Source organism: Hypomesus nipponensis, chromosome 1 (genome assembly GCF_054491055.1).
Source record: "Hypomesus nipponensis isolate SF chromosome 1, ASM5449105v1, whole genome shotgun sequence".
Taxonomy (NCBI): domain Eukaryota; kingdom Metazoa; phylum Chordata; class Actinopteri; order Osmeriformes; family Osmeridae; genus Hypomesus; species Hypomesus nipponensis.
Window position 1 is genome coordinate 6,810,001 of NC_140361.1, and position 13,400 is coordinate 6,823,400.

The following is a 13,400-nucleotide window of genomic DNA, read 5'->3' on the forward strand; positions in this document are numbered from 1 at the left end:
AATTCATGGTGTAGGCTAGGTGAGGCCGGCGCGCACATTCCATCTACAGCAAAGTTGCCTGGCGGCAGTTTAGATGAGGTCACACGGGGCTCCAGAATGTTGCTCGATACCTTTTGTTTACCCTGTCGAGGAAGAGTGTATTTCCATTTTGTACTCGGAATCCAAAAAGAGGGACACATTAATGCATCTCACTCATGCGTCCTTCGAACATATAGGCTTGTCCTCAAAAACACTTTCTGTAAAGTACATACAAACAGGAGAGCAGAGATGTTCAAGTTTCTTACAGTAGCCTACACTCATTTTTACCGCTGACCCTTAAAACACGCCTTCGCGTAGACACACACACACACACAACCGCTAATCGGATAAGCACCCACCGTGCACACATTAACTTACAGTACTTCTAAGAGTGTGCGCAACAGTTTATTCCCCCTCTCTGAGAAGACCACAAGCGGATTGGTTGGTGACAAAAACACAAGATAACACTTGATGTGACTCCTACTTGAGGACAAGGTGAAAGTTGATACACATGAACTGCACCCACACACAAACTCTCTATATTTAGAAAAGACCATGACTCATGTCTGGAAGTGGTATTCTAAAGATATCCCACACACACAATATGGGCAACAATATTTAGTTTTCTGTTTTTGTGGGTGTGTGTATGTGAGAGACAGTGTGTAGCCCACATACATGTCTGAACAGATATTGATATTATCTTCAGTTTTATTGTAAAATATTTTTATTATCAAGCTATCTTTCTTCACAACAAAAATGTGTCAAGCTAGTTTGCATCAAGCCCCCTTCACCAGACTTCAAAACATCACCGCTAGGGCTTTTGCCCCACAAAAACACAAATGTATTACACGACAAAAGAAAGCTTTTCACAACTTCACAGTATCATGTGATATGATGGTGTTGTGTGCTCACTCTGCTAAGGGACCCTGCCCGGCCCTGTACCCTGTCCAAGTCTCGCAAGACCGCTATCAAACACCAAAATAGGGAAATGAAAAAAAGTAGGAAGAGAAAGAAGAGCGAACGGAGGGAGGGGGGGGGAGGGCTTTCACAGCTGTTGTTGCTGCTTTTCTCTGATATGAGGTCTTGGCTGTACTCCCAGTTCTTTAGGTAAACTTAAAAAAAAAAACACAATTACCTTGAGAGCATTTCCCTTTACGAGGGAAGGAGAACCAAGGTGTTACACACCTGCAGCAAAGTCTCAACAAGATATATAAAAAATATATATACAGTAGGCTACAAGTTCAGGAGATTTGTAAAATTTTGAAAGACTTGTGTTGTTGGTGTTTGTCTGTGCATGTGTTGCACGCAGTTCATTACTCAAATTAATATACTGCAAAATGTAGTCAATTATTAGGCTACTGTGACAGGAAAGTAACCCAATGATTTACATCCATTTCCTGCAAGCCATTTAGATAGTTTGTTTCCCCAAAACATAATTTTAAAGAGTGTTATGAGTAAACCACCACCCATGAGTCCTCCATGTACTATATTGTAGATTGTTGTGGACTGTATGAGTGACAATGCTGACACAGGCTAAATTGATTAGCTTCTTATCATTGAATCGGCTTATAAGGGAGTGTTTATTGCTGTAATCTTTGTGTCCCAGGGTGTTGGTGTGTGTGTGTGCGTGTGTGTGTGTGTGCATCTGGAGCCTACGTGCTGACCTAGACTTTGAAGGAGAGGAGCAAAAAACCTCCTCCACAGTCTAGAATGCTAATGTATCAGGACAAAAACATTCATAAGAGCCCTTTTCTCTCCGCTTCCATCTCTCATGGACCACGGTGACACATGTAAACCTGAAAAGGTCATGTGATTTTGAATAACAATGCATAGTTCCATCTCAGATATTGCCAAAAGGGATGCCCTCTTCGGGAGTTATTACACTTCTTGTTCCCTTAGCAACTCAGATTATTGAATGTAAAAAAATCCTCTTGAGCCAAGTAGCCCATTCTAGATGGACGGGGACAATTTTAATGCAGGCGTTCTAATTTAGGCCGTCATTCTCTTCTCTATTTAAACAACACTACAAAGTCACCCTGTTCAGTGACTGACAATAAACAGCAGATAGGCCAAACAGAATTGTTCCATGATGGTTGTTCCATATTATGCCAAGACTAAAGCTCAACTACTCCCGTTTGTGTCTGTGTGTGTCGTTAATTACAATATTTCCAGATCAACCTATTGACACCTTCATGTTTGTTAGGTAACACAGAGAGAAACCGAGACGGACCGCGTTTACAGGGCAACGGTCAACCATCTGTTAAGATAACACAAATTGCTTACAGTTGAGCGGTCACAATGTGAATTTCACCTGTCGACAAGGTTCACCCAGGTAGCCCGACGCCTTGCAAGCTGGATCTTGCTGTCCCACGTTCCAAAGGGATTATTTTACACTGCATTCACTTACATCCGTATGATAATTTATGGATATTACAGTGGTACCAGATTTAATAAAAAAGTCCATAGGCTACACTAATCTCAGTTTTTTTGACGTTTACACTTACTTGATAATGTTTTGCTAGCCAGGTGTAACTAGAACAGTTTGATTGGTTGTCCTTACATGTAACTCTATAACCGGGCCCAACGCCAAACACTAACACAAACACAAAATTACATGCAAGAACAGGTTATGAGGCAAAACTGTTTGTGTTCAGTAAATGGGCCATGCCACAGTTAACAAAGAAAACAACAACAATATTAGGCATAGGTCACTTTATTTCCATATCTGAGCAAACGAATGTTCCCAATCCACGCAAAACGCTGCGTCATGCCGGTTAGTGATGGAAACTCACACAACCCCTGAAATTTAACACAGAAAAAACATCAAGGAGAAGTAAATTACGACCGACGAGTTCAAGCTTTAAGTATGCAGGTGAGAGAGATCATCCATTAACGTGGCTGTACCACTGAAGCAAATAACGTACTACTTTTTCTTATCAACACATACTGTTTAAACACCTCTGCCCTGGTATGACCTCCAACCTCAAGTGTACCGTTAAACCACAGGAGAGAGAAGTTGAGTAACCAGAGTATGATCACATATTCCAGACCAACTCACAGTGCCAGTCCTACACCAGACACTTCCCTTATAGGACACCTTTTATATCAGACATTGAACAGATACATACAAAGCAGAGTGCTTTGGGAACTGTCTGAGACTGAGAGCGTTTGCATATGCTTGCATGTTCATGTCTTGGTGCATTCATTTGTTCACGTTTTTTAAATTTGCAATTGTATGAGCGTGTGTGAGAGAAAGAGGAGACAAAACTAGAGACAGAAAGCAGCAGCAGCATGTTTTACATTCTTGCCTCAGTGTCTTGGCTTTCCTGGCAGACTGAACTCCCTGCCTCCCTGAGCTAAGCTGCTTTAGCCTCTCTCTCTCTCTCTTTCTCTATCTCTCCCTCCCTCTCTCTATCTCTCCCTCTCTCTCTGCTTCTGTCTGTGTCCCAACCAGACCTATGTCTGTTTACTCAGTCTGCTGTTTAAAACTCCCTAGCATGTTAACAAACAATCATCACAACTATGGCTCTGACATCCCCATGGAAAGAATCCAGTCAGGGGTCATTTCATGCCATGGGTGATTAGTCATTCACAGTGACTGTGAGATGGCATCCACAGCAACAGGAAAGAGAGAGACAGGAGGGAGGCAGAGATCGCTACAAGGCGTGAAAATGCGACATAGATTCCCCGAGATCCACACACACTCATGGTACGGCCTTGTGTTGTAAACAAAGCAGTGAAGTGAGGTCTCAGACAGGATGCATCTTGTTATTTTTTGCTCATCTCATTCTGCCAGCTCTTTCCCTCCCCTTATTGGGGAATGGCCAGAAACAATCAGTGGCTCAGTAGACGACTTGGCACACAAACTCTCCCAGCACTCTCCGGTCTGTACAGAACTGCCTCCAGTTAGCACAGAGGAGCTTGGCAGGACAAATACATCTTTTTATTCTGCCAGCCAATGGGCCAGAGTGGAGCTGCAGCCTCGGTTCCAACCCTGCCCCAAGGCTGCATGATGACCAGCCCCAGTGCCAGCCTCAGTCCCAGTCACAAGCTCAGCTCTTACCCTCACCATGCCCTATGCCATCCCATCATCAGTCCCAGCCCTGCCCTAACAACGCCCTATGCAGCCTCGGACTCAGCCTCAGCCCCTGCCTCATTATGCCTTGGCCATGACTAAGTCCAAGATACATCCCTGCCCACTACTGTCCTTCACAAGTTCTTCAAGTGCCCTACCCCAGCCCTGACCGTGCCTTGTTCCAGCCCCTGTTCCAGCCCTAACCCCTGCCTGAGGCCCTAACTGTGCCCTGTTCCAACCCTGTTTGTGTCCTTCCCAGCATCTCACCAGTCAAAAATGAAGAGAGGGTGGGGTGTGTGTACAATCGTGCGTGTGCTTTTGTGGAGGTGAAGAGGTTATCCATGAATTTCTTCCTCTGTGAGTGAAAGCTGCAATAACCTTGTTGGCACTGTGTCACCGGACAGAGAGGAAACTACATACAGTTTCCTGTAAACAATAGAGTAAACTTTCCAGAGAAGTGATTACCGGGTCCACAGAAAAGCTTCTTGACCAAAGTAAGTCTTCCAACAGAGTAAATGAGGGTTTTGGAAAGTTGGAAGCATTAAGGGCAAACAGGAAATTGTGTTCATTACAATAGTTTTGGATGGTGGTGGTTACAGTTAAATCTGTGAATCATTGACCTTGTTTGACTAGGTTTCTTCTTTGTTGTGAATCGTTCAGTTGTATCAACCTGTTTTTAATCTCAACTTCTCTACTTTTGCATCTGTGCCACAGCAAGGTTTGTTTGAGCCCTGCCCATTTCATGCAAGATGGCATGTCTTCAGAGCTGTGAGTTAAATGAGTAGACGGATATTTGGATATGGTCTGATGAAAAGATTGTGCAGGCAGCATTACCCAACTGTTGTCCACCCTGTGGCACTGTGTTGACATGCTTAATCTCTGTACTGAGTGATGGGAAAAGACTTGAGGAGAAGTAAGGTTGAAAAAGATTCAAACCCTGGAAGTTCAACTGAGGTGACTCTCCATTAAGACAGAAGTTATTATTGTAGACTTTTTTACAGTCAAGTTAATGTGCCATTTATGTTAGCTAAATTCAACTAGCCACGGTCGCAAGCCAAACTGGCAAACACCGTGAATACGTCAAAAAGTTCCAAAGCACATTATTATAATTGTATCGCTGCACCTTTCTAAGGTTTGGCTTTTTTCTAACAAATGATAAACCATAAAGGATGAAAAACGGACCATCTTATAAATGTTTGTCATGCAGTGCCTAGTGAGTTGTGTTTTTACAAGACTTTCATCAATCTAAGTGTCATTTGAACACATTAAACAGGCTTACAATGTTGAAAAAAATGCCATGTCATAGAGTTTGTTGGTACAAGCAATTGTGCTAATCACCACACTTGAATATAATCGTTCCTGTCACAGGAAAGCATGACTACAATATGCAGATTAGAAAAGTTATGATCGAAGCTGTTCCTTGTAATGGATGGTGACATCTGACATCCTCATAGCAGGGATAGTGTCTATGTGCCAGGGACCCTGCCCTGTGGCAAAACCTGTGCCCTGTGGGAAAATCGTAAACACAATCCAGGTGGGTCTGCTAGTCTGCCTGTGTGTGTGTGTGTCTATTTCAGTGTGTGTGTGCGCATACCAGTAACATTTGTGCCTGGGGGGGGGGGGATATGTTCCCTAAGAGATCGTACAAGGGACAGTGTGTTCCCGCCATGCTGGCCAGGAAGACTCTGATAGGCCAGTGTTGAGCCAGCTCAGACCTGCTCCACAAAGGGACTGTCTGGATCCATTGTTTGGCCACTGAGAGAGAGAAACACAGCCTCACCAAGGAAGAATAACCTGTATAATCAAAACCCTCAAGACTGGCAACACAATGGTCTCTAATGGCTTTATCTAGATGCAACTGTCAAATGACATTCATTCTTAATAAACTTGAGACTTTGGCGTGAACTTCTCACTGGAAAATTTGAGCAAATAGTGATCAATAATGTGTTGGCACTGAAATATCACAATATGGCATTAGTGGCTTTTTCTGCTAGCTCCAGCATTAGCTCCATCTCATCTGAGGTGAAGTGGGATGGGCAGGGTTGACTGTCTGGTGTTGTTATCAAAATGGGCGCCATCGCTTATGTCCAACCAGATAAGACTGTGTGCAGTAGACATTGGCACTCAACACCCCTCTAAATTTATATAAGAAACACTGGTGCCAGCTGGAACACTCTCGATGCGTAGAGTTTCACAAACGGGATAACTTAACAAGAAAACTTGCTAATGGATGGGTGGTGCTTTTCTTTTCTGTGAAGTCCTTGATTAATAGTTGTTTGAGAGCCTTTTGATGTAACATCAGTCAGTTTAATTTGTCTTGTTTGCTGTGCCAACGGTGATTGGTATTCAATGTGTTCCCTTGACGTTGATGTTCAAATAATCTTTACTTTTTTTGTTCTCTTTCCTTAAGTCATTGTACTGTTGGGTGGCAAAAGTGGGCCAAAGTTGAATGTTTTCCCGTTTAAGTTGCATTCTTGGCAACACAGAGGGTTGTTAGTGGATGTACTCTATATTATAATACTCTGTCCATATCGCAGCAATTGAAATGGCAAAAATCTACTTCTTAGACACTACACACTAAGCACATTCTTAACTGATGTGTAGTTTTGAAAATGTTACATAATTTACCACTATTGCAATTCCTACAAAAGGAAGGAATTCTCATATTGAAAAAATATAAAAGTTCACTATCAATTTGTGGTTTACCAGAGAGTAAAAACAAAAATCTCTGGTGTGTATCTTGAACAACTCACCTTACTTACTCTCAAATAGTATGTATCAAACTTGAGTATGTAATAACAGACTTGCAATTCTGTTCTAAAATATATGGCGCTTAACATATGATAAACCTTGTTAGGCTACTTTTAGACAAAGTTGACAAGATGTCAGCAATTTAGAGCCTGTGGTCTAGGGATCACAGTGTACTGTGTCTTGGTATTTATAGCAACCTGATTCATCTGACCCTTGGAGCTTTAAAAGTACAGGACTAGATTATTAGATTATAGATTATTATGTTTATCTGAGAAGGACAATAATCAGCAAAACAGTAATCGAATTCGTCTCCACAGTATGCTCTAATCTGTGTGTGGGTGTCTACAGTAATGCCTTGTGGTACCCAGAAAGTATCACCTTACACCCAGCACACACACAAATACTCTACAAACACACACACATAAATACACCCTTTAGCAGGGACTCTAATACCAGACAGACCTACTGGCTTAGGACCAAAACCCATTCACAACAACTGTGTAATCCAAGGAGTCCATTATAAAGACATTGCTTTACTTTTCTGTATAGTTTCCAGTCCAACTGAATAAATCTATTAAATCAATAATTTTACAAGATAAAGACATATGTGACATACTGCAGTTGGCAACAACATGTTGTAAAAAATGTACATGGAACATGGTGTAAATATATATATTTTTTTCATCCCACATGTTGACATAACAACTTCTGAAGAGTTTTACAATACCTTGAAATTTCCCCTTATTGCAGAACACCTCCGATACCAATGTATTTTAAGATTATTGTCTCTCTTTTGTCTTTAATACACAATATTATACATGTGACTTGTTTGCCGTCGGTCATTCCTTTTTTAATCCCTTTATTTTCCATCCCATTGTTTAGACTATCATTAACATCCTCTCACTTTTGTTTGTTTCCTCAACTTCCTTACTTGCAGGTTGGGTATTTTTCCCAACTTCCTTCCTCCCGTTTTCTCCTCTAATCTCTCTTTTGTTTACATCCCTTCAACTGCCATCTGAGAACCCAAGTAAATAGCCACGTCTTTTGTAAATAATAACTACACTGTACACTGTAGAATTGAATTATCGGCTGTTATTGTGTCAATCTTACGTCATTGGAGTTGTGTTTGGTTCTCTATTCAACCGTCTGGGTCTTTTTGTAATGTTATTTTCAGTTTCAAATGAACCACAGTGTACAATACCTGATGTAGATAAATGACAGTATGTGTCTATTCAGGATGACCATTCTGTATCTCCAGTTTGTGCTGTTAGTAGGCTACATGCTAATTATTCAGCATCTTAGTATCATGTAAAGCCATACAATGCATGTGCTAACACTACCTTCTAAACACCATTAGCGTGAATTTAGATGTCACAAAATACATGAGATTGCCGTTTACAGCCCTTAAATGTTACAGTAATCTGTATGGGTAAATAGTGTGAGATGCGGTGCCCACCTTCATCAAATATCAGCACTCAATGTGGGCCAAATGTGTGTTGTGGCCTCAGGCGAGTACGTCTAATGTAATGACAGTAAATTGGAAGTTTGATGTTTTTCATTTGTAATCCCTTCATTCAGCTGTTTCTCTACTACTTATCTCCTTGTTCATTTACCTGACATGCCTAACCACTTTATAGTCTGTTATTTCTGTTATTACTGTATATACTAACAATATAGTATTTGTAATTGTAATCGTATACATCGGCCTGCATTAAAAGTTCAAACATACGTTATTATTGATTTTGTGTCTATGCCTTGGCTCACATACGGTCCTTGTATAAATAAAGTATTCAATCGTTGAATACAAAACAACATGAAAGTATTTTTCCCTAAGCATTTTTATCTATTTTCCAAACTGGGTCAGTATCTGGTTTTCTGGATTGTCTCAACACTCTTAGGTCACGATATAGAAGAGCACTCTCCCCTCCAAAATAAAAATCCCTAAATTCCCATCGACTATTGACTCAGCTGCGTTATAAGTCTCTAGGCTACAGTCTAGTGCTGACAGATGATGTCCAGGCTAACCATGCACTTGACCCTGTGCTGAGGTGACTGTTATTCTGACAGTTCGAGTGGGCACTGGCAGGCTGAGGTAAGGGTTCTTCCTATTTGCAGCAGCCTAAAACTAAGCTCCTCAAAAACCAACCATTTCCTTCCCACTTTCCCCATGGAATCACAAATCAGTTTTCATGAAAAAGACCTCCTTTTCTAGAGGAAGGCCTTGGTAACCATTCATGACGTTTGTGCTGTTTATGTAACAAAGGTCCAGTCTTCAGTCTCAGATACTGAAGATCGATGCAGTGTCCTCCTGGTCATAACATTGGAGAAATTATGAAGATATGCAGTAAATGTTATTCAGTAAGGCACAGTTCTCTGTTTTGTTTGACATAGTCATGCTTTGTTTTGCTTTGTGTTGGTTTGACTGGAGCAGTGTGTCTGTAAGTATGCGAGTGAGTGTGTAGAGAAAGAGTGACAGAGACATGGACAAAGATAGACAGGGATAGCAAGTGATTCTCAGAAAGAGAAACAGTAAATAGTGTATGTGTCTGTGTGTGTGTTCGTGTGTGTGTGTGTTTGTGTGTGTGTGTGTGTGTGTGTGTGTGTGTGTGTGTGTGTGTGTGTGTGTGTGTGTGTGTGTGTGTGTGTGTGTGTGTGTGTGTGTGAGAAAGAAAAATATGATAGTTGTGTCCCCACCATTCCATGCCTGTACTTGAAGGTACATGTTGGGCAAGAAAAGGCAAGGCATGGTTGCACTTAGACACACTCACGCAAACACACACACATTCAACACTGAGTATTTCAACTAATTAACATGTGCATGGCAGCTCACCCACCCTGCTCCCTCCCTGTATCCTCATGTCCAAAATCATTGGGGTCAACTCAGTTTCATTGTAGTCAAATCAGGAAGTGCTCTACAGTGCGTACACTTCCTGGGAAGTGTCAGAGTTGTGTCTACTCCCCTACAGGCAGCCCTACCCCTTCATTCTGCTTTCTCTCATCTCCTGTGGAGTTTGGCTCAAAATCAGTTTCACTTCTCAACACAAGCTTTCAAATGAGCACATCTGAACTTGAGTACATGTTTTTGCTAATCAATTTAAATTAGTTAAAATCGAAGCCCAATTGACCCCTGACCTTGTTTTGTCACTTTACTCAATCCTGTCTTTGTTTTCCGAGTGTGCTAGTATAAGTGGCATATTAAACAGATGGAAAGACCTGCTAATCATACATGAACAAGTAAAGTGTCTGGAAATATATACAAGATGCTATTTATCAACATCGTCCTCGCAAGTTAAAACACAAGGTCACCCTGCAACATTGACAATTACGATGATAAAAAAAAAACAGTTGTCCATTTTACATTACTGTTATTTCACTTAATTAAGATGTTGTTTTGTTTATGCTAAAGCCGGGCAAGTATAGCAAGCGCAATCTTATTTATCCAGTTCACTTGTGAGGTTTGCAGCTTTGCAGGAATGAACATAGCTGCAGTGCACGGCCTAAAGGTTTTTGACCCTCTGTTCAACAGTGTATCAAACTGGTACACCCACCCTATTATAAATAATCAAGGACAGAGTGTTCCCTTTACAAATAGCGTGGCTGGAAGCCCTAGTCAATATTGTCTGAGTAAAAATAATAATGATGTGCCACTTCTATCTGAGAATAAATAAGGTATTGCACGAGTAAAAGAAAAATGCACAAAAACCATGATGTTTGTTATATCAACATGGAAAAATCTTAAACTATGGACAAATACACCACACCATCTTACTCCTACAAATACCATCAAAAGCATTCAGGAGAATCACAACTGTCATTAGGTTCTGTGAATAAATAACCAGATAACACATTTTTATTTTCCAGTGAACTATCTCATATCATGTTTGTTTTAAAGATAAATAATATTTATAGACTGTTGAGAGGCAGCCCTGCCTTGATTAGGGTAATGCAATTGTACCACAAATACTTAATCAACTTTGCCAAGCAGTATGATAGTGTCTCCAACAATCCCATTGCTGAATGTGCATTTGACTAGTACCTGACAAGGATAATGGCTTGGCAGGGGATAGGGGAACTACAGGCCTGTCTACAGTATACCCATCCATGATTAGAAATAAATTAAAACATGCTGTATTGGTTGGCTTCTTTTTCACTTCTTAACCCAGAACATTTGGAGACCTGTCCTGAAGTATTTCAGGAACAATTTTAACATCAGCACATCCCTGCATCAGCATGCACTTTTCTAACGTCCAAAATAAGAATACACACAGTTTCATGGAGGAACAGAAAACAAACAAACAGTTTTCCACTGGGATTCACTGTTTTGGAATAAGATGACCCCTGTGTATCTTCAGTGCACAGCGATTTCATTGTAAATGGAATTTAAACAGTTCAGGTGAGGCTTAGGGGTAACATGGGCAAAGGGTAACTGACATATGATGTCATCGTACTTGGTGAAAATTAGACTAGAAAATATGCCTTTATTGCAATACTCAGCAACCACAGAAGGTTGTTTATCAGTTAGGCCATGAACATCCTCCCCATATCTTTGTTTTACTGACAGAAACACAGCTCACTTACAGTAATAATACAGAACTCAAAGGTGGGTCTTTGATAACAGGTCCTCATAATGTCATTATTTCTTGCTGAACTTCATAGTTCAGAGCTCAGAAACCAAGAATAAAATTGTAATGAGAATGTGAACAGTACCCGCAAATTATCTTAAGTGTATGCTCCCTTTCAGAAATAAAACTCAGAGTAGAAAATGTGGTTAGTTAAATGGTAATTTGCTAACTTTATGTGAAGGATGTTTTAGGGGAAGTAATAGTTAAAGTCTTGGATGAGTTAAAGCTGCCAATGTGAGTCTGCCAACTGGCAATACTCTTCAGCATGACATGTTAATCCTGACAAAGACTGCTCAGCGTCTTTCCGCAGACCGGTAGTTTATAAACAACATTTGGTCATCCAGTTATCCAAACAATAGGATTAAGTCTGGTGAATTTCTACAACACTCATTGGTCGACAGTCTGATTAAATGAATGAAGGAATCAGTCCTTTAGGATACATCTTTCATAAGGACTGTTTACATGTGTCAAATTAGATTTCAACATGAAGTGTGAGTTTTAAAATAAAGACTAAAAAATAAAAAATAAAAATAAAAAACTCCAATTCAACTTTACTATGATACAGTTAAAACATCCTTTAGTTTTAGGGGTTGGAAAATGTATCTTTAAATTGTGAATGACACATTTATGGCTCAATTAGATTCTTTCAAGCCTTGGGGGAGAGACAAATTCTGTCTTTCTTGGCAAACCGGGTTGGTTTGTTGTCATGTTCGATTGTAATTAATTATTACCGGTGTTAACATCAAATATCACACAAACACCCTTTTACAGAATCAATCAAATTCGAAACAGGACAATCAACAGTTATGGTGAAACTGGATACAGTGCAACTAGTGTATAGTGAAACTGAAAGGGAGAGTGTCAAGTCTACAAAGTATTTTCATGTACGTAGGATGAACCTTTGGAGGGCAAGAGACGAGGTAAATGCTGGTCATGATGCTAGAAAGATATGAGGTTAGGGTGAGGGCAGTGAGAATAGGGGGAGAGTGAGGAAGAGGAGGAAGCGCAGACTAAGGTCCAATTGGGAGGAAGAAGAAGAGGATGAGGAGAACAGGTGAGGTGCAGGTGAGGTGGAAGACGAGAGAAGAATAAAAAGCAACAAAAGCACAGAAACTACAGAGTGGAAGTGTGTATGACAGCTGACCTACTGTTCGTTTTGGCCTCTTACCTATGGAAGTAGAGCAGAATGGACAACATGGTCTGGTCGTTGCTGTTGCAGATGCCTTCGTTGAGCAGGAAGCAGGGGTCCCTCACCACTGACTCCAGGGAGTCCTGCCTCATGATGTTGTTGAGCTTGTCAGTGTTCAGGTTCTGGAAGACCAGCTGGTCCCGGAGCTGACGGAAGTGGCTGACAGTGGGGCTTCCAGGGTGTCCGTGGCCGGCCCGGTTCTGCATAGTGTCGCACCCACTGGCCAGGTCCAGACAGCAGCTGCAGCAGTCCAGACCAATAGGGGAGCGGCACTCCTCATCTGACATGACGGTGGAGGAGAGCAGCTTTGGAGGAAAGGAGGAGGACAGGTGTAGAACCTCTCAGCGAGAAAGTGAGATCAGGAAAGCTGAATAGAAAGACTAAAGACAAAAATAAGAAAGCTCTTGTGTCCACCTGTCTTCTCCTGTGGCTCCTGGCTTGTGGTGAGTCTGTGTGAGAGAGGTGCAGAGGGAGAGAGAGAGCAGGGTGTGTTCCTCTGCGACGCGGCCAGGACTGCTCCAGCCCAGGTGATTTTATTTGGATAGTCAAGTGTCCCAGACAGTCACGTTGCTAGGTCTTCTCCTCTTCCTCGCTCTATTTCTTTCTTGTTTGGGCGTCCTTGCTCCTCCTATGACAGCAGAGCCCACGCGCACACACACTGATTCAGCGGGTTATGCGTTTGAAAGAAAAGCCCAGAAGCCGCTTATCACTTTTTTTTCTTCCCTCCATTACACTTTCTCTTCAC

The 13,400-nt window shown here is 41.4% G+C and overlaps 1 protein-coding gene across 2 annotated transcripts in view; it reads right to left on the reverse strand.

The window, feature by feature from the left end:
- tsc22d3 (TSC22 domain family, member 3) overlaps positions 1–13,400 on the reverse strand; it is a 28,290-nt gene extending 14,890 nt beyond the window's left edge. Inside the window, exons 1-2 of one of the 2 annotated variants that reach the window (XM_084668968.1) lie at positions 13,070–13,400; positions 12,635–12,960 (exon numbers count right to left, since the gene is read on the reverse strand). In XM_084668968.1, coding sequence (XP_084525094.1) covers positions 12,635–12,942 — 308 coding nt within the window. In that variant the 5' untranslated portion in view covers positions 12,943–12,960; positions 13,070–13,400. Of the gene's footprint in view, positions 1–12,634 lie in introns of both variants that reach the window. The other variant, XM_084668961.1, reaches the window with a different exon arrangement.